This window comes from Seriola dumerili, unplaced genomic scaffold (genome assembly GCF_002260705.1).
Source record: "Seriola dumerili isolate Sdu_G_001 unplaced genomic scaffold, Sdu_1.0 BDQW01000091.1, whole genome shotgun sequence".
NCBI classification, from domain to species: domain Eukaryota; kingdom Metazoa; phylum Chordata; class Actinopteri; order Carangiformes; family Carangidae; genus Seriola; species Seriola dumerili.
Genome location: NW_019174346.1, coordinates 2006696 through 2031281, shown reverse-complemented (window position 1 = coordinate 2031281; position 24586 = coordinate 2006696). Strand labels below are relative to the sequence as shown.

The following is a 24586-nucleotide window of genomic DNA, read 5'->3' as shown; positions in this document are numbered from 1 at the left end:
CTTTATGAGATGCCAATCAGTGTAAAACATCCAGTGATGAATAAAAGGACAACAGAGCGCTCGGCCCAGCTCGGCAGCGCCATCATTTGTTTGTTTCCCTTGGACATAAATCTCCCATAAACACTGGGAATGAATTTGAAGATTGAAAGATGTGGAAAAACATAGTCAATCTCCACATAAGGCCAAATGGCACAATCAGTTCTAATGCCAGCTGGTGTTCCTCCAGGGACTGAGTGATTGATTTCTCCTTGACAGAGGAGACGGAGTGGAACCTCACCCCAGCAGTAGATTTCAAATGTCTTTTTTATAGCAGCGAGGATCATGAAGGGAGTTAGTGTAGCAAACAACTGTAATTTAAAAGACATTTACAAACACATTCATGGCACCTGGATGACAGTGTTACAAGCAGATTTATGAATACACAATCACTCTTCACACATATAATACACATCCCTTTTATATGCCTTATGCCATTTTTTTGGCACCCTGCCTTTATTAGAGAGCAGAGGACGGAGATGTAGAATATGTGAGAGAGAAACTGGGATGAGCTGCTGCAGCAGTGGACGACAATCACAAGTTTCCAGACCCAGAGGAAACAGTCCGACAGTAAAAATTTAATTAGTGACATAAATCTGAGTAAAACAGCAAATACTCACATTTTGCTTGATAAATGACTTTCAATCTGCTAAAATCAATATTTTTAGATTAACAGCTGATCAAAAGACGTATATGTGGCACTTTGTGTCGGACCCACTGAGAATTATCACCTGACTCTGCTGTTTCCTGCAGCTACAAAGCTCTGATAAACCTGCATTAAAGTCCATTAATGCAGGATTTTGTTGTCATATTTTCACCTATAAATATTCTGTTGATGGCCTAATCACCACGTGTGGACACTTTATCATTTACTCTCAGATTTGGTTTATCCTGAACTGACCCTCTTTTTTGCATTTATTAGCCACTGACAGGAAACATTGAGAGATAAAGGGGTATGAAAGTTTAACAACTTGGCAAACAGACAACCTTCGAACGGTTATGTTTTTGATGGTTTCAGTCTCTATTGCTCTTTCATGAACCTGGTCGTCCTCGCAGTCAAAACTGTTTCTGTCTTTATTTGAATCTGTTTCTTAATGATGTAGAAATCACACTCACTGTCCTGTATATCATAACTAAATTCGCCTCTAATGTTTTGAAGTCGAGGTTAATTACTGAACACTTTGAGTAAAGACTGTCACAGCAGTGCCTCACAAGGAGAGAACACACGAACAGATAAAAACAGGGATTAGAAAACAAGCGAAAGAACAAGCATGTCAGGTGCACAAAGAAATGTCTCCTTCGCTCACATGTGAGTGTACGTCTCGGCGGTGGAGAGAAGCAGCCAATAGCAGGGCTGCAGGAGTGAGAGAATGATGAGACCAAAGGAAATGAGGGAAATGATAGGACGGGCTGATAAGGTGGCAGTTAAGGTAGGATGTACAGTAGACTGGGCTAAATGAGTCTAGACGTTAAAAAATGACACTGTCTGGTTCTCTGATAATGGCAGGAAGGTTGTGTCTAATATCTGATAGAATATTAATACAGCCTTTTATCATGAATTAATGAGTTCATTAAATTCTAAACATTTGGTTATTTCATCACATTTTAGTTTTAATTTGGTTTTACTCAACAGATCTGGACACCTGATATCTTCTAGTCGATGTGCAGGTTTTTCTCTGTTTCATTGAATTTGCTTGTTAATCCAGCTACAAATTTACCATTTTAACAATAACAATCTTTTTCTTTTCTCAAATATATTTAAAAAACAAAAACAAAAAACAATTATGATGAGTCATCTCTGAAGGCAGAGTGACCCAAACAAGTTGCTCATTACAGGAAATTGAAAATTTTCCGCACAACAACTTATTGTCCGATGTTCTTACTCGGCTTCAACGTGACACACACATTTTATCTACATTAACTGACGGATGTGACAGGTTTGATTTAGTGTTCCTGACAAGATCTTATATTGTTTGTGAGAGCTGTTTCCCAAATTTATTGTGCAGTAATGTGTGATGTATGTTATGAAGTCTAGTTTTTGACAGTCCACAGCAGACCCAGTGATGACATTTGGATTAGCCGGTGTGGTAATGATACAGACTACTTCCTGGAGGCAACATATCAATTTGGCCTGGCCTTTGTCAACTTCACACTCTGGACATTGTAATGATTAGTCAAAGATCTGATTAATGTCTTAATTACTAGTCCATCTTGCTCTCCCATTGTCAATTATTCTCTCTCGCTTCGCTTCTTGTGCTGTTCACCTTTCCCTGCCGGGAGTGTAACCTGTGTGAGACTTGCAATGAGCTGTGAATCCCATACCAGCTCTTCAGTGGTCTGCGGTTTCTGCAGCTCTGAGGCGTAAACATGTTTCAGCACTTCATTGTGCTACACTTCAGACGCCAACATTTTGTTCCACAAATGCAATCAGCCCTAGAATCAGATGGCAGTAAACAAATGAAGGATATGTCGCAGTAAACATGTTTATGCAATCATTTAAGCCACTAAAAACATAATGCATTTTTAAAGTCTAAGACACATTATGAAATGATGGTTGTTTTGAACTGCTCTCAGGGAAATTAACATAAGTGGCTCGTGCTCAAGAGGGAAATGAGAGAAAAAAGACATTTTGGTCCAACTAGAGCAGTTTCCATCAAGTGCAACCCTCTCCTCTAAGAATTGTGTTTACTGGTATACACTATATATTTTGGAGGAAACATAATTGCAGTCCACAAATCCACTAAATGCTGTGTTCTTGTACTGCAGTGAGACTGTAGGGAGGTGATCGGGGTGCACAGTGGACTTGATATGTTGTGGTTAGGCTTGGATTACATGTGTCAGTGAGCGTAGTCCCAGCATGCTCTCATATGCACCCCGAGTGACAGGCACATGGAGAGGCTCGGTAAAAATGTAATGAATTATTTGATGGTCCATCGCTTGGATTCAGAACCTGCCAATATGGGTTAGGGTTAGGGTTAGGGCATATTTATTTACTCATTAATCAAAGGATCGTTTCAGACCCTTTAATCCCTGATAATAACAGTTTCAAGCTTTGAATTGATTAAAAATCAGCATTAAAAGCAGAATTCAGGCTTTAGCTGCCATGACTGAATATTGAATGCAGGGAAAACAAATTAAATATATTGTTAGTGAACATTTCACTGGTATGTTATTTTTAGATAAAGACATTTTCATTCTAATCAACAAATCAATTAAAACATATTTTGAGTTGCAGTTTAGTATGTAAATGTATTTTTATAAGACAGGGTTGTTATGATAGTGATCATAATAAAATGACAGATGAGCAACGGTGAAAATGTGGAAAAATTAAGATCCATATATACTGCAACAGAAATACTATGCATGATGATGATTTCAAGAAAGCCTTCATATGGGGACTACCACTGTGAAAGAGAATATATTCTATAAATACAATGAATAGTACATTATTTATGTATCAAAACATATTGCAGTTTTAAAAAATGTAAATTTCTATGAAGATTTTATATGATACACAAGTGTTCAACCTCTGTGTGCTGTAATACATTTGTTGTTTGCTTGTAGTTGGGTCAATTAATGGAAAATGAACATGTTGGAAGAAGGGTTATTACAACAGGTTGCTGTCCTGTAACCTGTGGCTCCCATGTTCGGAAAACTTATAGGGTGTTAGAATGCAAAAAGGCTGTGCCTGCTCTGCTTTCAAGCGGTTCCCGCCCTGCACATGAATCATATTGTGACACTGGGGAACATGATGACCTGTATGGTGAGTGGAACAAAAAAAATGGCACCCTATTTTAAAAGGAGTTTTTTATTAGAAAGGTGCTGGGAGTCTAAGACAAATTTAAAATTCTGTGTGTCCTCATAAAAAGAGGTTTAATTGGGTTTACACGCCTTTGAACAAGGACAATGTGATTGATGCAGAATCCAGGAGTTCACCTTGAAATTTTAGCAACACAAACCTCCATCTGTTCTGTTCAGAGGACCTTGAAACTGCTCAGGCATTTTGGAGTTTGAGTTCCCTGAATTTTATATAGTGAATACAGTGTGCTGAAGACCTCAGATATTCCAGAAATGTTTACCCCCAGAGATTGTGCAACCTCTACTGAGATCAGGCCATCACTGACATGTTTGTGAGAGCAAGCTTCAGCGCAGTACCTGTGACAGCGTAAATCGCTTCCCATTTCATCAGAACAGACCTGTCAAACCATGAGACAGGTAAATGTGCCGTGACACTGCATACATGTGGATGAGATGCGACTCCACAGACCTTCTGAGAGGGAGGGAGGGAGGAAGACGTAAACAAAAGACAGAGGAAAAATCAGCAAAAGGATGTTAGAAGGGGGGGGGCTCGAGGTAGAGAAACACCCCCACCTCCTTACCAGAGATCAGCATCAAGATAGCAACCCACATTCTGGGTCTTGGTGTGACACGCTGCAGAAATCTGCCGTGGTCAGACACGACGGAACAACGTTAGCCTTGTTATTGGCCTAAGATTCGAGTTTCACTCCGATTATGCAGTTAGCTTCCCTCCTGTTGTGATAGTGGAACACTAAAGGCAGATGTGGCGTATTGGGGTCTAAGTGAAGGCTGAACAACCGGCCCTCGGGGTGAGTGAGAAGCAGACATTTCTGGGACACTTGATGTTGCAGAGATGGGTAATTGGACCACTGGATGTACGCAACATAAACTATAAGATGCCTTGGGTATAGAGTGTGCTCTGTCTAGGAAGGTTTCAGTTTTAATAGTTGCTCCACATTTTTAGCCACGCTAGCAGAGCGACTTTAGGGATGGCAATGCCAGTCAGTCAGCACTTTGGTCTCCACTATTGGTTTGATTGCTATGCTGTTAGGTACAGACACTTATTGTTCCCAAAGGATGAATCCTAATAACTTTGGAGATTTCTCATCTAGTGCCACCAGCAGGTCAAAAATAATTTATCCAGTGAAACATCTGTGAATCTACAGGAGGATTCAACACAACAGACAATGTTTATCCTACTGACTGTATATGTCCCCCTGCCTTTAACTCTACCCCGCCCTCATGGTGGGACTTTCTTGTTCCCCTCAGAATAGACTGTAATAAACTAAAAGTGTTGGACAAATTAAAATGTAGACCTGGTAATGGTGCTACTCATCAAACCCCCATTAGCAGAACTAATGAGACTGCCATCAGCCTCAGCTGTACTTTTGTTTAGTGCTAACTGGCAAATATTAGCATGCTAACATGCTAAACCAAGATGGTGAACATGTGGTAAACATTGCACCTGCTAAACATCAGTATGCTAGCATCGTCTTGACCATGTTAGCATGTTGACATTATCCTTTACACAAAACCTGTGTGTGTGTGTGTGTGTGTGTGTGTGTGTGTGTGTGTATTCAACCAGCAGGGGGGGATCTTGGGCTCAGCTTCCTCCATTGGATCCAAAGAAAACATATTTATAGGGTGGTATGTTAGACATGGAGCACTATCAATTCAAAGCTTATTAAAGAGTTAACGAGATTCATAAAATAACTAATAAAATATCAATGAATATAAAATAAATAATATATAATAATATATATAATAAAGGAATCTAGGGGGAATCAACTAGCTTTGACAAAATTATGATGCTGTTACAACATGAAAACAAGAAAAAGTTAAAACATTTTTTATGTCCTTAGCAGCTTCCAGCTGATTTCCGTCTTTATTTTAATGACTAGCTGCCCCAAACTAATCTGCTAAACTCTGGTGAATTGTCTCCAGAGCAGAACTTTCCTTTGGTGAGCACATCAAGGAACTATCTAAAAAAGCTTCTTTCCACCTCTGAAATACCTCCAGGATTAGTCATTTCCTCTCCTTTAACTGACCTAGAAAACTGCTCCGTGCTTTTGTTTCCCAGAACTGTTTACTGCAATGCTCCATACTCCGAGGCTGTCCCGCTCCACACTCACACAACACATCCGACTCATTCTGAACTCAGTAGCCTGGAAACTCATGAACCAGAAAACACGATCGCACGACCCTGACCTACTGTAGATTTGCCTTCATTGGCTCTGAGTACCAGAACTCAAGAGTGCCTTCAAAGCCCAAATATACTTAAATATCATGAAAAGAACTCGCCCTTCAGCACATCACACAATTACCCGATGTGGGCTCCAGACCTGGTCCGGCTCTCTGCTCGCTGGATCTAACAGCCCTTGTTATTCTCTGTTCTCAAGAAAAACTGAGCCACCCTTCCAAACACTCGCCCTCAGAAGCCCTTTTGGAAATGTGCACCAATTTCAGCAATTCAGACCGTTCATTATGAAAGTCCAGAGTCAAGACCTACTTATTTAGTGCAGCCTACTGTTCACATTTGCTCATTATACTGTATAATCATTGGTCTTGTCCTCTCATTCCCTCCTCCGCTTAAATGGTCCCAGAGTCCTAGGGCTGATCTGTAATCCCATACAATAGCTGTGCAGCAAATTCTACAGTAGCTTTTGTGAAGGTAGAATTTAGTGTTTGAGAGAACAGAGCAGTGAATCTCTTATTGTTCTTATTGTATCTGAATCACACAAAAAAACTAAACTAAAATAAAATTTAAGATTTCTGACCAGATCTCTGCTCTGAGTCCACAACAATGTAAACACAGGAATAGACGAATTCAGATCTTAAGATAACATTTTTTATTTTAAGTTTTAAAAAGAAATTAAAATTATTAAATTAAAAATGTTGAAAAACTCCTTTCATAGTTTTTTTTCTTGTAGGGGGTTTTCAAATTGGGGCAAAGTGAGCCTCTCCTCAGAGAACGTAAAAACAGATCAGCTCACTCTGCTTGTGTGTAACAGGGTGTGTGTGCGTGTTGTGTGCATATTATTCTCTTGACAATGTGCCTTAAACTAACAGTGAAATACTGCAGCACTGACTTAAAACCAGCGGTCAATCACTTTCCGCTGCCTCATGAAATCAAAGCACCAACAATGCTCCTGCCTTCACCTCGTTGTAAGACCAATACGCCCATGGGTGCTCAGTTGAGCGCAGGTATATTTGGTATTTAAACAACGTGGACTCTGATTGGATAAATGACAACTGCGTCACTTGAGCCGGGTGTAAGACAGGCAAAATCTGGAGCATCAAAGCTGGTGAGCAACAGGAAGGAAAGAGTCAGACAGGCGGTGAACTGACAGGTGATCTCTTCCCTGTGAAATAAAGAAAACTGAGCTTCCTCTGCTTTCAGTTCAGTCCTGAATATTTGGTCGTTAACATTAAAATAAAAACTCTGTTGCAGTATTTGGTCTTCATATTGTTACAGGTCAGATGTGGGCTGCCGACATTTTTGAGACGTTGAAATGCACCATGAGTTTGAAATGGTTGGGAACCGCTGCACTAAACGATACTTACATCTGTTCATAGTTTGATGCCTCCTGCTAAAACATGATCATCTTTTGAGGCTAGACCGTGAAAAGTCTTGAAAGGCCTTTAACTAGTGTTTATGTGCATATAGAGCAAGAACATTCGGTGTAACCTGAGGCCAGAATCAGCCATTCCTTCACGGGTAACCATCAGTGTAATCCAGTCATCAAATCTAAACCTGACAAAGCAGTGCAGAAATTTAACAAAAATCAATGTTTCCACATCTGGGAACAGTCAAAACATTGGCACCCACAGTCCATACATTGATTACCAGATGAAGATGTGAGTGTATGTAGATAAAACACACAGAAAACACCTTCTCTGCCGCTGAAAAACATTACCACAAGTGTCTTTCTGTGGCTTGTGCAGCCGTAACATGTGCCACTGACTGAGCTCAGTGCCGTTTGCCACTGATTCATGATGTTGCCAAGTGGAGCATGTGAAGAGAATAAAAGATTGGGGCTAGAATTGAGCCCTGAGAGACCCCAAAGGTGATATCTGCTGAAAAAGATAAAGGACTGTCCGTTGTGATAAAGTGAGAGAGCAAACACTGTCTCACCAAAGCAAGTTCAACACGCTGTGGTCAGTGCACTCTGTCTTTACAGTGGCAGGAAGGTGGAAGCGAAACCTGAACCCAGGAGTTTTGTTTTTGCATTGAATTCACAGACATCTCTCATGCAATGCCAACAACCTACATTACCACTACAAAAATCTATTTTACAATATGTGAAGGAGGTCAGAACATGGTTACAAGACGTGTAAAGACAAGTGTAGTTAATAAGGAAAGGTGAATTTAATAAATTCTGTTATAATAAAATAAAAGGGGTTCTTTCCAAAGATAAGTCCATGAGATCCTCACCTACTTATGGAAAGTTTGAGACAGTCTGAGTGTAACTTGCTCCATAGAAGATGATGCTTGAAATGTGGAGAGCCTCCCCAGTGAGACAAAAACAAAAAAAGTCAACTCCAAAAAGCGCTACGTCACCCAGGCTGTCGAGCCTGCTCAGAGCGGAGGCAGGGAAACCACCCAGCGCTCAAGGCGGTCAATTAAAGCTGCATGATCAAATATGTCAAATGCTGTATAAGGTCCCAAGACAAAGCGCGAACCATCTCGAGCATCTGCTGTTTGAAGGAGGTCATCCAGGGCTGGAGATGGAGATGGGCTGTTTAAAAACACTGCACCTTCACTGGGAGCAGCAAAGGTGCAGTGTTGTTGTAACACTGATGGTTTAAATGCTGACTTTTCTTCTTCTAAAGATCTTACTAAAGTTGTTTTTCTTAACTTATTTGACTGTTCTAGCTGAGAGTGAATTACAATTAAATAAAACTAATGGCTAAAGCCTGTAGTCATCAGCTGCATACCTCATTAGTAATGATTTTTAGATTGGATTATCATTCACCTCTTGTAAGAAGTCCTTATTTGTCCAACCAGAATATTGCAAAATAAGTAAAAGATTTTTTTAAATACTGTCCAGCTTAGTGGAGAATAGAAACAGCCGGAGAGTCAGTAGTTGTAGGTTTTACCGGCTGAAGTCAAAGCGCTGCATGAAGGTGGAGGAGAATGTGCCAGTCGCCAGATAACTATGTATAAAAAATGAATTACTGGGACCAACAATGCCAGAAAATTGTCTGTAAGGAAGTGTGCAGGAGCAACATCAAGTGGACAGGTAGAACACCTCATGCAGAAAGTGGAGTACAGCAGGAATATTGTTTTAAAATAGCTGTAATCTGTCAGAGTGAAAACAAGAGGAGAGAAGCAAGGAGGTTTGCTTTAGTGGGTTGATGGTTGGTTACCACAATGTTCAGTCATTTCCTGCCTGAATTCAAGTGCTTTGCTTCTGTTGCTGCACTTGAGATAACGGTAGTAAGGACATTTTTTTCTTAATTTTGTATCCATGGTAATGTACTGCAAACTGTAGACTCTCATTGCTGGGCAGCTTTGGTTTCAGGACTCCCAACTATTTGACTCTGGAGAGGTTTTTCAGTACGTCTTTACGTATCACATGACCAGATTCATGCTCTGAGGCCTTGGCAGTGTTGTTTACCTTGACATGCTCTCAGCAGGTCCTCATTATAATCACAGCTGTTGATCAGATATTAACATGGAGCTGCTTTCTGCTGGTTGCTCTGTTCTTTAACATCCAGGTAGAACACAGGTGGGCACCTTCCTTTACCTGGTGAACTGCTCACCCATTCTTTGTCCCACTGTTCACATCTCTGCAATTCTCCCTCCATCACCTTCATGTTTCTTCTTCTCGTTTTTACAACCAACAATGAGTTACTATAAGGCTCCTGTTAACAGTTATAAATGGTGGTAACTCAGATTGATGAATAGTAAACATTAACTTGATGTTGCCAAATAGTGAGCCTGCATCAATGTATGAAAACTGAGTTATAACTTGTTTATAATTGTTTATTATTTATAAAGTGTTCACAACTGTATTAATAATCTGATTATAAACCATTTATAAACCCTTTATAATGGTGCTCTGGTTGTGAAGTGGTACTGTTTTTTCAACCTCAATTCAGGGGCAGAAATGTTGCTGTGAGCAACTTCACAGATGCTTTTTGAAAATCTTTCGTTCAGTAAAATCACCATTTGTTTGGCTAAAGCTGCTTTTGTCCACTACAGCAAAAAATCAGCTTTGGTGTTTTGGTTGGTTACCACACTGTTCAGACATTTCCTGCCTGAATTCAAGTGCTATCTTTCTGTTGCACCTGAGATAATGATTCCTATTTTTTTGTTTTTCTTAATCATCTACACATAATTAACCTCTCTGAAACATCTGATATTGAAGGCTATTTTTATGAAGCTGTAATATCTAAATAAACCCTCCGAATGAAGAGGTGGAGAACAACGATTGTTAACTCATAAAATGTGTTCAGTCCTGGCTGAAATTAATTATCTTATTCTGCAAAGAAATTTCACAAAGTTACAGAATCAAAAATGACAAATGTTCCTGAAGTACTTGTGTCAAACCTGAACAATAATAAGAGCAGCAGAGCGGAGACTAATAACCTGCTGAGATGTGATGAGTCACAGCGAGGAGGAGAGAGAAGAGAATAATACTCACCATGTCTGTATCTGACACCGGCCCAAAGCTCGTCACGTAGATGTTTGTCCTCACTTCTGTCACACTCTCTGAGGGAAGAGACACACCACAGTGAAGCCTGTGTACCAACAGTCCTGTCTTCGTTAAGCTGATTGTTTGTAACATGACGGTGAAGTTTGCCTGTTGGCATTTAACTAAGCGGCTTCACACAGAAATGCAGCTGTGATCGATGGCTAGAGGATCGATTCAAAGAGTTTTGCACACACTCTTGGAAAGATTGGTTCCTCTGTGGACGGATGAATACCTGGATTCTTACTGTCTTTGTGCATCATTTTGTCCAAACTAAGTGCAATTGCTGTTCTGCCACAGATTGCAGATTTAAGAATGTACTGTACACTGACAGCATCAGACGTTTCCTGAAATGTAGACTGGAGCGTTGCTGGGCAGCTTCGGTTGTAGCACTGCCAACTATTTGGCCCAGGAGAGTTTTTTTTTCAACCTCAATTCAGGGGCAGAAATGTTGCTGTGAGCAACTTCACAGATGCTTTTGAAAATCTTTCGTTCAGTAAAATTACCATTTGTTTGGCTAAAGCTAGTTTTGTCCACTACAGCATAAAATCAGCTTTGGGCCTGGCCTCAGTCTGTATCAGTGGAGAGAAGACATCCCTTTTGACCCAAAATAATTTAGGTTAGCCTGCCCCCAAAAACATTTAACTGTCCCTGAGGGACTACTGGCTCTGGAATAAAATGCAGCAGCTCAGCATTAAGGCAGAGAGTCTGTGTGTATTTTTTATTCAAATAATGGGCACACACTGTTGCCGTTACACAACTTGACACACACATTATAATCACATAAGACATGATGTCGCCTGTTGTAGTATGAGTCTGGCATGACTGTGAGGAGGCTTCTCTGCTCTGTATATTCCTCTTAATTATAATTGCATGTATCATTGCACTTTACGTTACATTTCGAGTTCCTTAATTGCTTTTGTTCCGACATAATGGTTCATAGATGATTCTTGATACCATGACAACGATCAAATTGGTCATTATACAGAACGTTAGTCAAGACTTTTAAATGCGATATGTTTAAAGAGATGTGGAGTGACTGTTTCCAAACACTTAAAGAGGATTTTAATGCAGCGTTAAGGAGGGCATGGTATGAAAGTCGTGGCAGATCAAAATGTGCCCTCTTCAATGTGGGCTGATTCAGCTCCTCTGGCACAAATGTGTAAAGTAGGCTTCTGGGCCATTGGCGAGACAAATAGCTGCTCCCACGGGTGCAACAACTAGAGAGTGATGAGGCTTTTCTCCAAAAGTGAATAGATCCTCGGCTCTAACTGTGTCCCAGATCTAAGCGACCACCCACAGGTGAAGTCTCCGGTCCTCTAGCAAAACGGCCCCCCCAGAGAGGGGAGATCCACTTCCACATTAATCATTTCAGCGACACAAATAGCACTCACAAATATGTGATTATCACAACACAGAGTCAGCGGTTTGCATAGGCGGGGGGACAGAATGAGTCGCCCCCTTTCTGTTTACAACAACGCACCAGAGCATAGGGCAGAGCTAATAGATGCTGCTGAAAATGAAATGAAATGGTTTTCTCCAGTTTGTGTGCAGCCTGTTTGTCTGAGACGCTCTCACGTGGCTGTTTCTCTGTCGCACTGTGGGTGGTGGGGCGTGGGTGGGGGAGGGGAGGGGGGCAGCAGGAAGAAGATGGTAGTCCTGCTCCTCTGCAGACAGAAGGCCTTCACTGTGACTGAGCATGCAGGTGGATGGTTGAGGGTTTAAACTCTGAGATTTGCAAGGGAAAATAAAATCTGCACATTTTAACCAACTTCTTATTTCATTATAGAGCTGATTTTGGTTACGACGATTATGAAAACAAGATAATCGAGATAAAACGATTATTCTGTGTTGCAACAAATTTCATCCCCCCTTCAAAAACCATCCCCCCATCCACTTCCTGGTTACAGGGTTAGCGTCCGTTGGCAACATACGTAGGTGTGTGTCATCAGTTCAGAGACTTTCTATGTATCGTCAGGACAGACCATGCCCGGTCTGGCTGCTGTCCCATCCTCAGATATCTTTCACTTTTATCCTGTAGAACTGGAAAAACTTTTTGTTTTGAAATCTGTTTTTTTATTTTATGTTTTTCCTTTTTTGGTCGTGCTTGATATTAACCATCAACAAGCTGCTGCCAGGGCCGATGTGTTGTAGTCGGTCTAATTTATTTCTTATAAATTTTAAATTTTAATAAATGCGTGTTTCCAAAGTCAATGAGTAATCTTGTTAGATAATCGTGATCGTCAATATTGATCAAAATAATCTTGATTATGATTTCTGCCAGAATCGATCTGCCTTATTTCATAATGTGTTTGGATAAATAAGTTTAATTTATGTGAAACACACAGTGACCCACTGTGCTGCTGTTCCAGGAAGAGCCTGTTTGCTTTCACTGCTCCACACGAAGAGACTCATCATGACTGTGAGCCACGACTGGTGCAGGCCTCACCATCTCCTTGCCCTTGGAGACGTGAACGTCAGTACAGAGGCAGAATATGACATTAACATCTTGTGCCTGGTTCTTCTGTGTGGGTGCAGCCACAGAGTCCAGGTCATCCGGCCCGGTGGCTCTGCAGCCTGGTAGCCATGCTCATGGCTTCAGCAGCGAGCACCAGAGCAGAAATGACCATTCCAGCTGGCTGGCTGAGAAATGGCAAAGCCTGCTTGAGCATGTGGGCTCGCTGTGATGCGTTTTGCCGTTGTGCGTTTTGCTGTCCTTGAGGGATGAATATTTGGATGAAATGGCATCAATTAGAGGGATTTCCACTGAAATGTGTGCTGATTTGCCATTTGGGCATGATTGAACAAAGACTTCCACCCAAGGGAAGACAGATTTCTGTAGCAGTGCTGTGCAACATGACCTGACAGAGTGTGAGCTTGGTTTTGGGTCTGTAGGGTCTGTAGTGTCTGTATGAGTTACATGCCTCTAAATGTTCACTAGAAGTAGATACAACAAATGAGCAAATGAGTGTTTTATGTTTTGGAGCCAAAAACTAGTGAAGGAATGAACAATTTAAAGAGTAACACCAGGACAGTGTCTCTTACTACAGTACAGTAGTGATTAAAAAATAAGATAAATAATCCTTTGTTAGTCCCACAGGGCCGACATTTGCAATGTGGACAGTATAAAAAAGAATCAGCAAAATGTCATCACCAAATACTTAAAGATAAATAATAGATAATAATATAATATGTACAATTAGATATTTAAATATATCAGAAATGGCAGCACAGATGTTGTGTTAATTATTGCACATGGTGATGCAAATGTTTATGTCTATGGAATATAGCAAACCTCTTCTAAAAACGTCCCAGTCCCTCCAGAGTACGAGACAAACCTGATCCTTTGCACTAAATATAATATTCATATTTAATATAATAGATGATGATGTTAATGTTTTTTCACTCCTGTTCTCTGCTTCTGTTTGGTCGGTAAACACAGGTTTGTAACTGTAGTTTCCATAATGCTGGGAGACATAATGTTGCTATGGATTAAGAGGTTTTGTCTGTGGATTTTTTTAGTCTACCGTATATTTGTTTATATTTAGGCTGACTGATAAAACTAAGATGAATGAACTGTTAGCAGCTGCTGTTTGCACTGTACCTCCATGTGAATGTACAGACAACTATCACTGGAACACTTTGATATTGAAGAAAACGTACAAATGTGATGAATCTCTGGCTGGTACGAGGAGCGTCTTCTTCCTATTTGCAATGGACATCAGACATTATGACGTCCTCGGGAAGCCGCAGTGAATCTAAGAATATCTGTATCACGTCTGTGTGTTCAGACTCAATTGAGTTATGGCTCCAAGATGAATGAGTCTTCAAGTACCTTAATTGCTTCCATGAGCCGTGTGTCACAGCTGCTGCTGCTGCAACTGCTGACTGTCTTTGATAAGTGGACCAAACTACAATAACCCATGACCATTCATGAACACTGAGCATGTGCGAGCCGGTGTAAACAGGAAGTAGATTGTCTCCTCTGAAGAAGGAACAGCAGAGACAGTTGTAGCATTAAAATAGAGAATGTAAGTGAACAACAGCTGCTAGCAAAGACAACAAGGTCAGTATCACTGTCATTCATCATCATGTTGTATTCACCACTGGTAGTCCAGGCTGATGAGAGCCAATCAAGAGAGGCCGTGGGTGTGACCTCATCGTTTACGAAGGTCTCAGTTTCTGTCCAGACTACAACACAACCTCAGAGTTTTCAAAATAAAACAAAACCCCAGAGTTTTCAAAATAAAACAAAACCCCAAGGTTTTCAAAATGAAACAAAACCCCAGGGTTTTCAAAATAAAACACAACCCCAGGGTTTTCAAAATAAAACAACCCCAGGGGTTTTAAAATAAAACACAACCCCAGGGTTTTCAAAATAAAACACAACCCCAGAATTTTCAAAATAAAACACAATCCCAAAAATATAACGGGTCCAGCAGCGTTTTCAAAGGCAAAAACATAGAAAAAGAGATGCGTTTCAAAATGAAAACATAGTCGTGTGGACGAAGCCTAAATCTTCTTTTTGAGCCACATTAGGAATTATTATTTATTCTATCCATTAAATGAGATGGAGATATATCTAGTGATAAGTTAAGTGAATAACAATAATACTAATGATTTATTTTAGATTTAATCTGTTTACATCATTTACATGACCACTATACAATAAGAATAATATAAATATAAATGTATAATGTGTAAGAGGATGTACGTATGTGTGTATGAAAACTTAATTAATACCTGATGTGAATTTTCATGAATCCCAGTTATGTGTCCTACAACAGTGACACATGATCACCGTCTGTGTGTCTGACTTATCCAACATATACAGTTGCTTACCTCCCAGCCCAGGACGTAGCCTGTTGTCGTATCCATCCAACAGCCTGTCAAGGATTCGGGTGAAAATAGTGATATTGTCTTTACTGTCATCAGGCAGCGGCTCTCTGTGTCCAACTACTGCCCTGTAGGAAGAAATGAGAGAGAAGAAGATGGATTCAAAAGACAGAAAACACATAAAATGTAATAAAAATGTTGATTTATTGATTCATAGCTGAAGACACTGACATGCCTTCAGTGTGCAGTGGACAGAGAGCCTCTCTGTTTGGCTGTTTCATCTTTAATTATTTATTAATCAAAACATTTCATATATCAGCTTTCAGAATGAATAAATGATCCAAGGTGAATTTCATTTTAAATTATTTTGATTATGACGTTAATACAATATATATTTAATATAATTCAGTATTGTAAATTTGATATGTTTGTGATGAGGAATTAGGTCTGAACTCTCCTGCCTCTGTAATATTTCTCTCACAGTGAAAATCTGATGTCGGTGATCGGCCTTGGGCTTTAATCAATATTTGGATAATAACCGTCTGGTTGTATTTGTTTTGTTATATTCATTTTCACAGGCTGGAACCTCCATATTTTACCATTTATGATAATGAATTCCTTCCCAAATAGGAAATGCTCTGCAGCGTTTTGTTAGAGAATTCATCATATGCTATCAGCCACTGGTTATTAATTTACATGGCCCACAATCCCCTGCAGAACAATACTGTGCTGAGATGAAAAGGCCACTATACTGAAGGTGGATCGCTGATGAGTTAATGAGTACCATCTTTAATTAAACTAAAATCCCCAAAGGAACTGACCTATAATATCCAAGTAATCCCCAACAACAACCACTCCATGTCCTGATGCACGATCACAGACACAGCGTTGGTCCGGTCGGACGGCGCTTTCACAAATTTAAGGTTTGAGGAGAAATTCAGAATTTAGCTGTGAATGTTGTTGACAGGGAAACTTCTGCTCTCAGCAGCAAATCTGTCTTTGCTCAGTCTCTGACGAGCTTCATCCGTCCTTTTAATAGCAACTTGACACAGCACTCCATCTCCTATACAACCACATCCATTAAGACACCTTCAGGTGAAGGTCACCACTCTATGCATGTGCTTATTATGAGTTGCGGGTGGTTGTGAGTTCACCCTGCATGCAGACATTTGGGCAAATGGTTTTAGCCTAGCTAACAGGCTATTATGTGGGCATAAAAGAGCTATGAATAAATATCAATTAAAGATCATGTTCCCGATATCTCTTCCTCTATATGTTCATGTTTCCTGTGGTCTAATAAACCAGAACATAAAGATCCATGAAGCCCCCCCCCAAAAAAAGAAACTAAAGAAAGAAAGAAAGTATGTTTTTACTCAAGGGAAGACTAATTATGAAGAATTAAGTGCTGCATTAATACCAGTAACTATTAGGCCATTTTGTTGTGATGGAATGCCAAAGGGTTCACTATTTATTTATGGAGTAATTAATTAAAATTACATATGTTTGTCTTTGAATATCACCCTCATGTCTTTAAACTGAGCTTTTTTTTTTTTAGGTTGACTATTCAAAGATTTAATCCTCAAAATTTTCATGAAATCCAAACACCCTCATGGTCACCTTTTTGTTCTGCAATATTCACATTCAGGGGTGGCTGCTCTGTTTAACAGATTTGACTGCCACACTGATAAATGCATGTGGGATTGACAGGAAATGATGAATTTATGTAATGCAGCATTATCTAACTGGTAACAGCCTCCCTGTTTACCGTTTGTAGAGCCGTTATGTTACTGCTAATCGAAATATTATCGAAATCACAGTATGGCCGCTTCATGTGATAACTGAATGAAGCGTTGTGTTACCACAGGGACGCTCCGGCCTACAGATCATATTCTCAACATGTAAGGGAAGAAGCTTGTTCGGTACAGACCGCAGCAAAAATTACATCATCATCATCCTGGTTGATTTGGCAGCACCCATCAACATGGGTGCTGCCAAATCAACCAGGACTGAGATCTTGAGGTTTATTACATCAGGAGGAACATGCTAATGATTAGCCAGATGATGATATTTGAGGTTCAGTGTCTTCACTCAGTCTGAGCCTTTTAACACTCAGCTCACGATTTTCACCTGATTGAACAGGGCCCAGTCTGATTTATTCAGGTTGTCAAATCGGTACCTGACTGTATAATTAAGCTCTGCTAAAAATATGTTAATGTAACAATGTAAGAAATGTTTGAAAGACATTCACATTTCTGTCTTTTCAATCAGGCACCTTATCAAAAAGTGACAGGTGGGTATGTTTGAGCAGCTCATACACACTGAAAACACTGAATACTAAAAGCTTTGGAAATGGCAGGGACTACTTTAACTGCAATAGGTAATATCTCACTTAACATGAATCATATATCAAACAAAAAGCCCTCTGTGGCCTCTCTGCCAGCTCCGGTGGAGACTCAAAAATTAATGAGGAACCTTTAGTCCCGTTCTAACGTCTGCTCCACAACATTATATCGACTTCAGAAAAACAAAGTACTTGTGTGCTGTGTCGCATCTGCGTGCTTTACCGACACACTCGCACTCTCTCTCTCTCCAGGATCAGCCAGCTGTTTAAATTCACTGATGAGGACAAAGAAATGGGACATTCCCTTTTTTGAATGTGAAATCATTTCTGTTTAAACACACAGGTTGTATAATCATGTCGTCCGCTCGTATCACTTCATCAGTCCCCTTCATTATTCAGTCTCAATACAAGCATACGCTGTAAGGAAGGGCAGAACAGTCAGTATTATAATCCTGCACTAGTCACTTAAAGAAAAACATTTGAAGAGAATAACCTCTGTGTCAACAACCGACACTGTCAAACATTTGGATTTTTCCTGATTTTTTCCCCTGTTCATCTACTCCCATTTCAGTGTGATGCTAAATTCAACTTCCTGCATTTGTAAAATATTTATGTTGGTCATGAGTTTAGCATATAAATAAAGTTTATTTCTAATAACTGTCATGCTGTCTGAATGCATTACCTTGCATGGTCGCTGTGAAGTTGAAGCTTGATGGTTAAAAGTGAATTGTGAGTATTTGATCATGAGATGACTGGCACGTATTAACCAGTACAGCCTGGAAAACTGTGTTGTTAAAGCCCTAAAGCACATGAGCAGAAAACAAAGGCAAAAGTTTTTCTTTAGTTTTGTTTGTTGGCAACAAAAACGACAAGGACGACGTACACCTACAGTAAATTATTTTACAGCTGACAGGTTTAACTAATTCAGCTCCAGGCTCCTGGTTCTGTGCACGGCGGCTCACTCTGACTTCACTGAGGCAAATGCTGTAAACGACACTGAGCCGTCACGTATGATTAATGAATAATGTCATTCATTTTGGCTTTTTCTGACATGACAAGACAAAATGTCTGATGTAAAAAAAAAAAGGTCTTATCTACGGTGTCCCTGAGAGCTCAACACACTGCAGCTTAATAAAACTCATGCAAACCAAACACAAGCAGATTCAGAAAACATCTTCGTCAGTGTGACAACACTCGAGCTGTAAATACTCACACCACACAGGAAGTGTTTCCAGGGGACTCTAAAAAGTGATGAACCAGGCTGCATCTTGTCATCCGATGCTTTTAAGTCACAGAGCATCAAGCGACAAGATTATATGTATTAGGTTTGATGTCTGATAATACATCCATGCAAGTGCTTCCCAGTCAGGTCCATCACTTTTTAGAGTCCCCTGGAAACACTTCCTGTGTGTTGTGAGTATTTGCAGCTCGTGTGTTGTCAAACTGATGAAGATGTGTTCTGAATTTGTTTGTGTTTTGTCTGTTTGCTTGTCTTTTCTTAAGCTGCGGTGCGTTGACCTTTCTGGGCCACCGTATATTTTAGTAAATGAGTTTGGTTCTTCATCTTCAACCTGAGCAGATGTTTAACTAGAATTGGTAAAAACACCTGTGTGGGTGTGCAGGACAACACTGATCATTGGCTGCTCAGTTTCATATTTATGTGACTTGTGAAATTGACAGGAAGTCTGGTCAGTATCGTCATGATACTGACGGACTTTTGAAGCTCAGACAAATCCAGGATCTGTTGCACTAATCTGTCAACTCATCGGTCTCCAGTCAGCCTGTCACACGGTCTAGATAACGTCAGCGCTATCTGCCACCAAAATATATCAAAAATATTCTGCTACAGGCAGAAAACAAACTTGCACAGGCTTCACTACACCTCTTTATCTTTGTGTTTATTTGCAGTGAGAACACACTGTCACAGAAACTGACCACAGTTCGACATCTCGCAGCAGAAAAACTGACGACTCATGCTTCACCATTTGTGACAAGAAAATCACTGCTGCATCCAACACCACCTCAGACTTAATGGAGCAGCGAGCGGTGTACGATGTTAACCTAAGGCTGGTTGGACTGGAACACAAACAGAAATGAGTTTCTGTTGGCACAAATATTTACAGCCTGTGTCTGAGTAAAACTTTTTGGTCATTATTATTATATAAAAAGCTTTAAAGTTTCATTTTAGTAGAGGGATCAGCTGCAGTTTTAGTATTAGTCAGGGGCACATTAAACACAGCAGCATGGTCGGGTTTGATATGATGGCGTCATTACTTGGGATAAAAATGGGATTATTTGTCCTGGCGCATATGGTCAATTAAACAACTTTATACTGTGTGTGCAAACAGACTTTGAACTTTTCTGGAGGTGAAATCTCTCTGAAGAAGAGACACTTGAAGAAGAAAAAAGTTTCTTAATTGGCCATGTTCGGTAGAAGTCATCGCTTTAATTAATTATTGCGTAGTCCTATTTCTTAAAGGCACCGGATTTCCAACGTTCTTCAGCTGAAGTGAAAGTGTAAGGTGCTCTTTCTCTTTCCCCTCTCAAACATGAGAGACAGAAAGATTGAAAACTGTTGTATTCACATATACAAATGTGCACCATTTATTATTGTACACTAGTTTGCATCCTCAAGACCGTCATCATCATCGTTGATGATGTTTTGTGAGAGTAAATACCTGTGGAAGTCCACTTTGACCGTGACGATATTCCCTGATGTTCCCGGATGTTGCAGACCATGACTGGTCTCTGTGTCTTACTGGAGGTGTAAGAACGAGAAGTGGGTAAAGACTTTGTGTGCTGGTGGGAACAAATGTGTGTGGGCTGAGTTAGTGGAACGGGCAAGTAATGAGTGAGTGGGCTGGCTCTTATCCAAGGTTAGTGCGCTGAACCAGCCTGACAGGTGAGGGATTGCAGGCTTGGCCAGGGAAGAGATGTAGTGGTGGTCTCTCAGGGCGCACACGGGTGCTTGCCTCCAGCCAGGGGGAGGTGGAGGGAGGCGGAGGGAGGCGGTGGGAGGCGAGCGGGGATGAGAGCTGCAGTGGTTGGCAGTATATGAGATGAAGGTGCCTCATGAGCTGACAGAGTGATGGCAAATAGACTTGAGTGAGGAGGAGTAATTGACCAAGTTACAGTTCAAGCGTGATGTTGTGAGCAAATGTGTGTTTCATTCAGAGACTTGTGAGGTCACTTATTTTATCCTGCAGCTCCTGGATGTTGAATATTTGAAGCGGTTTGAAAGAGTCTGAGTTTAAATCCTCTTTGTAAACGTGGTGGGGCTGAAGAAAAGAGATCTGAGGGGGCTCGAGAGAGGCCAGCAGAAAACTTGACCAATTAAAACCTGAGTGAAAAACTGAGGTTTTAGCTGGTGAATGTTCTGCTCTGTCGCCTGCACAGCGTAGCTACAGTCGACTTAAAGGTCCCATGAAATGGTATTACTTCCTTAATGTGATGTATTTCCATTTAAAGGAGGATGGTGGGACGGGATCTCAGACAGTGAGGGATCACACTTAAGCTAATGGGCTTAGGCAGTTCCATTTGATAGAAGTCAGAGAGGTGGGATTGTTGAAAAGTTTGTGATGACTTTTAAGCGACACCCACCGGTCACCATGACGTCACCACTGCAGCTGCACTGTTTACCAGGAGGGAGAAGCTTGGAATTAGCTTTGACCCACACACACACACCTGAACAAACATGTGGAGGGCTCTGGCAAGCTCAACCTCGGACACAACCAGACATCTGACGACGCGCTGCTCTGCCCAATCACGTGTGCAAGCGAGGGCGTAGGTTTGCATATGGACGGGAGGGACATGTCCCTACCAGTATTTTGGGAGGACAGAACTGTTCGCACTATGTTTGAGTGAACTCGTTCGCACTATGTTTGGAGGGATGTCATGTCAGATCATTCTAATGTGCCCTCCCAGATGCTACGTCTCCGTGACAACTGATTTAGACTCCCTCTGGCCGTGGTGCCCCTACGGCCACTACGGCATTATACCCCTGCTACTGTCAAAACCTCAAGCTTGGGGCTCACCTGTTAGAGCGCGTAGCACAGGGGCTTAGTCCTACCCACAGCGTCCCGGGTTCCAATCCAACCTGTGACCCTTTGCTGCATGTCATCCTCTCTCTCTCTCTCTCTCTCTCTCTCTCTCTCTCACTGTGCCATTTGAAATAAAGGCAAAAAAGCGTCACTGCAGCAGTTTGGTTGTATGCATGTACTGTACTGCTAACCTCTATAACTAGTTAACTCTCTGCAGCATTAGCAGCATTTGACTCGTCAAAGTAGTGTAAACATTCGCTGACGGCATTAAACAGTCCTCTTTGGTCTGGGGGGGGGGGCTTGTATACAAGCTCTCATTCCTGGCGGACTGTTTTGTAACGTGAACACAGAAATTCACCTGTTTACATCCTGAAAAAGGAAATAACCACCATGAAGAGCCGGGATGGTATTTTGTGTTTCAGTGGTAGCTGAAGCATAACGTCTCCACTAATCCAGCAGAGGCTGTTTGTCCATCGATTTGAACCTCAGAGTGTGTTTGCAGATCTTGGGGAGTATTACTACATATGTGAAATAAGTTGTATAAAGTCTTTTGTTGCTCCAGAGCGAGCAGCGGGAAATCTGATTAACGTCCACGGTGATGTCACAGAGTCTTAAGAATACAGAACCAGGTGAACTTACCAGACCTGTGTTTGCTGCTAGAGGCTTCAGACTGCATTAGTCACTACTATCACAACAAACCTGAATCTCTGAGCTGGGCTGCTGTTTGAGTTGCATTCTGGGTAATATAGGTGCCAGGTTTTGACAAGGAAGAAGAATGTGTGGACTGAAGAAAACCAATATCTCTGGTTCTGCTCCTTTCACCTGAGTCTGAAAGTGTTATAGGTGAATATTACTGAAATCTAAGAGAGGGAAGAAACAGTCTCTCTGATTCACTCCTGTCCCCATAAACCTTTAATATATATGTATATGTATATGTATATGTATATATATATATATATATATATACTTATAAAAAAAAAACATTGGTTCCTGCTGCTCGTGCATCTTGACTTCAAAGTGAGCACCTCAGGAAATGCCTTAACATCCTCACCCGATTACCCCATCTCTCTCCAAGTGTGCGTCACCCCCTCTGGAGTGATGGGTGTGCCGCGGATGACTGATAAGAATCCTGATATCCATCCACCACTAAAGAGCCCGGACGCACTCACTGAACTATCTTGTTGCCGAGTGCTGGGGGCGACCGAAATCGAATGGAGGGGATTAGTGCGGCTGCTCTGAGCTTTGTGGAGAAGATATATTGGAAGCTGATGACTTTTCTTGACTGCAGTTATGGGGGAACTGGTTTATTTATTATATATGGAGGCAACAAATATTTAATTCTTCCTGTTAACTAAATCCCACAATGGGTGGAAAATGCATGGGGGAGGGGGAGAGGATGTTTAATTAGCACATTCCTGATTAGTAAATAGTAAATTCCAAGCTTGAATTCATGCATGAGTTAACCTTTACAACATAACTAATCTTCCCTGCCAGATCCTCCCACTCTCATTCTCCCCAGGTCTACCAGCAGTTTATTGATAATGTTATGCAGCAGCACATTATGCAGCGTATTGTCTGTTACCAAAGGACGCCTTGTATCATCGAAAGCCTTTACAATATGACTGATTCTCTCTTTGTTTGCGTCTTTCTTCTGTCTTCCACTTGCCTGTGTTGAGTAGATAATATGTACAGGACAGAAAGGGTGGGGGCATGGGGGTGGGTGGGGTCTAATATGTGCTAACATACAATGGCTTCGCCTGACTCCAGGAACAACTAGCTCCTCTACACTCGCTCATCTGGGACAACATTTCTCATGTTTCTTCATTCACCCATGTTGGTTTAAGAATTTCATCAGCTGCCCTGAAAACCTATTTTTATTTTTATTTGTGGATACTTCTACTTTATATAGAGTTTAATTCTAATTATATAGAGTGGCTTTAACACATCTTAACTACAGAAGACTGATGTCTCTAAAATAAATAAAAAAAAGAAGCTAATTTTAGCCGTGCTAGCAGTGTGGCACTATAGGGACTACATTGCCGCTCTTTCCATGTCTTTGTTCAGACTGAAATATCTGCAGCTACTGAATGGATTGACATGAAATGTTGTTCATGGTACCAACAAGATAAATCCCAATGACTTTTCCTCTTGTGCCACCGTGTGGTTTCCTGTCCAGGATGAAATGTAATAAATTTGATGACACCTGCTAAACATTAGCATGTTAGCATTGTGAGAATGTCACCATGTTGACGGTGGCATTTAAGTCAAAGTACAGCTGTACAAGTACAGACTAAGAGTACAGAGTCGTTACCTTGGCTTTTTCAGTCTTTAGTTTTGTTAAATGTCACGTCTAAGTTTTTTACATTTTATCCTCTGGAGCTGAAGCTGGAGCTGTGCATTGCTCACCCCTCCATCAACACATATTTCCCCTCTAACTTCCTCCAGCTTCTCCTGTGGGATCCCCAGGCAATCCCCTGCCAGCTGGGCTGGAGTCTCTCCAGCATGTTCTGGGTCGGCCCCCCGGGTTTTCCCCCACAGTTGGCCGTGCCTGGCATGCTTCCTAAGGCAGGCACCTGGGGGACATTTTTAGAAAATGCCTGAACCACCTCCACTGGACACACTTCCTAATGCGTGTTTGCACTAGATGCCAAGTTAGCATGTGTCCGCTGGGAACAACACTTACGAGCTCTGACTGCCTCTGCTCACTGTGTTGACTTGAGAGAACAAACTTACAGATTTCAGACGTTGCCAAGAGATTTGCATCGGCCTCGCTGCTCGGAGCGGAAGGCTGCTGAAACTGTCTCAACCGGGGGAAAGATTTTCAATAGTTGGTCAGC

General features: G+C 41.1%; 1 protein-coding gene across 1 annotated transcript in view; it reads right to left on the bottom strand.

The window, feature by feature from the left end:
• The window catches only part of LOC111222376 (gamma-aminobutyric acid receptor subunit alpha-2-like), a 52023-nt gene extending 27719 nt beyond the window's left edge, over positions 1-24304 (bottom strand). The window contains exons 1-3 of the mRNA XM_022746088.1: positions 24156-24304; positions 15375-15496; positions 10485-10552 (exon numbers count right to left, since the gene is read on the bottom strand). Coding sequence (XP_022601809.1) covers positions 10485-10552; positions 15375-15496; positions 24156-24304 — 339 coding nt within the window. The remainder of the gene's footprint in view (positions 1-10484; positions 10553-15374; positions 15497-24155) is intronic.
• Positions 24305-24586: the final 282 nt, after the last annotated feature.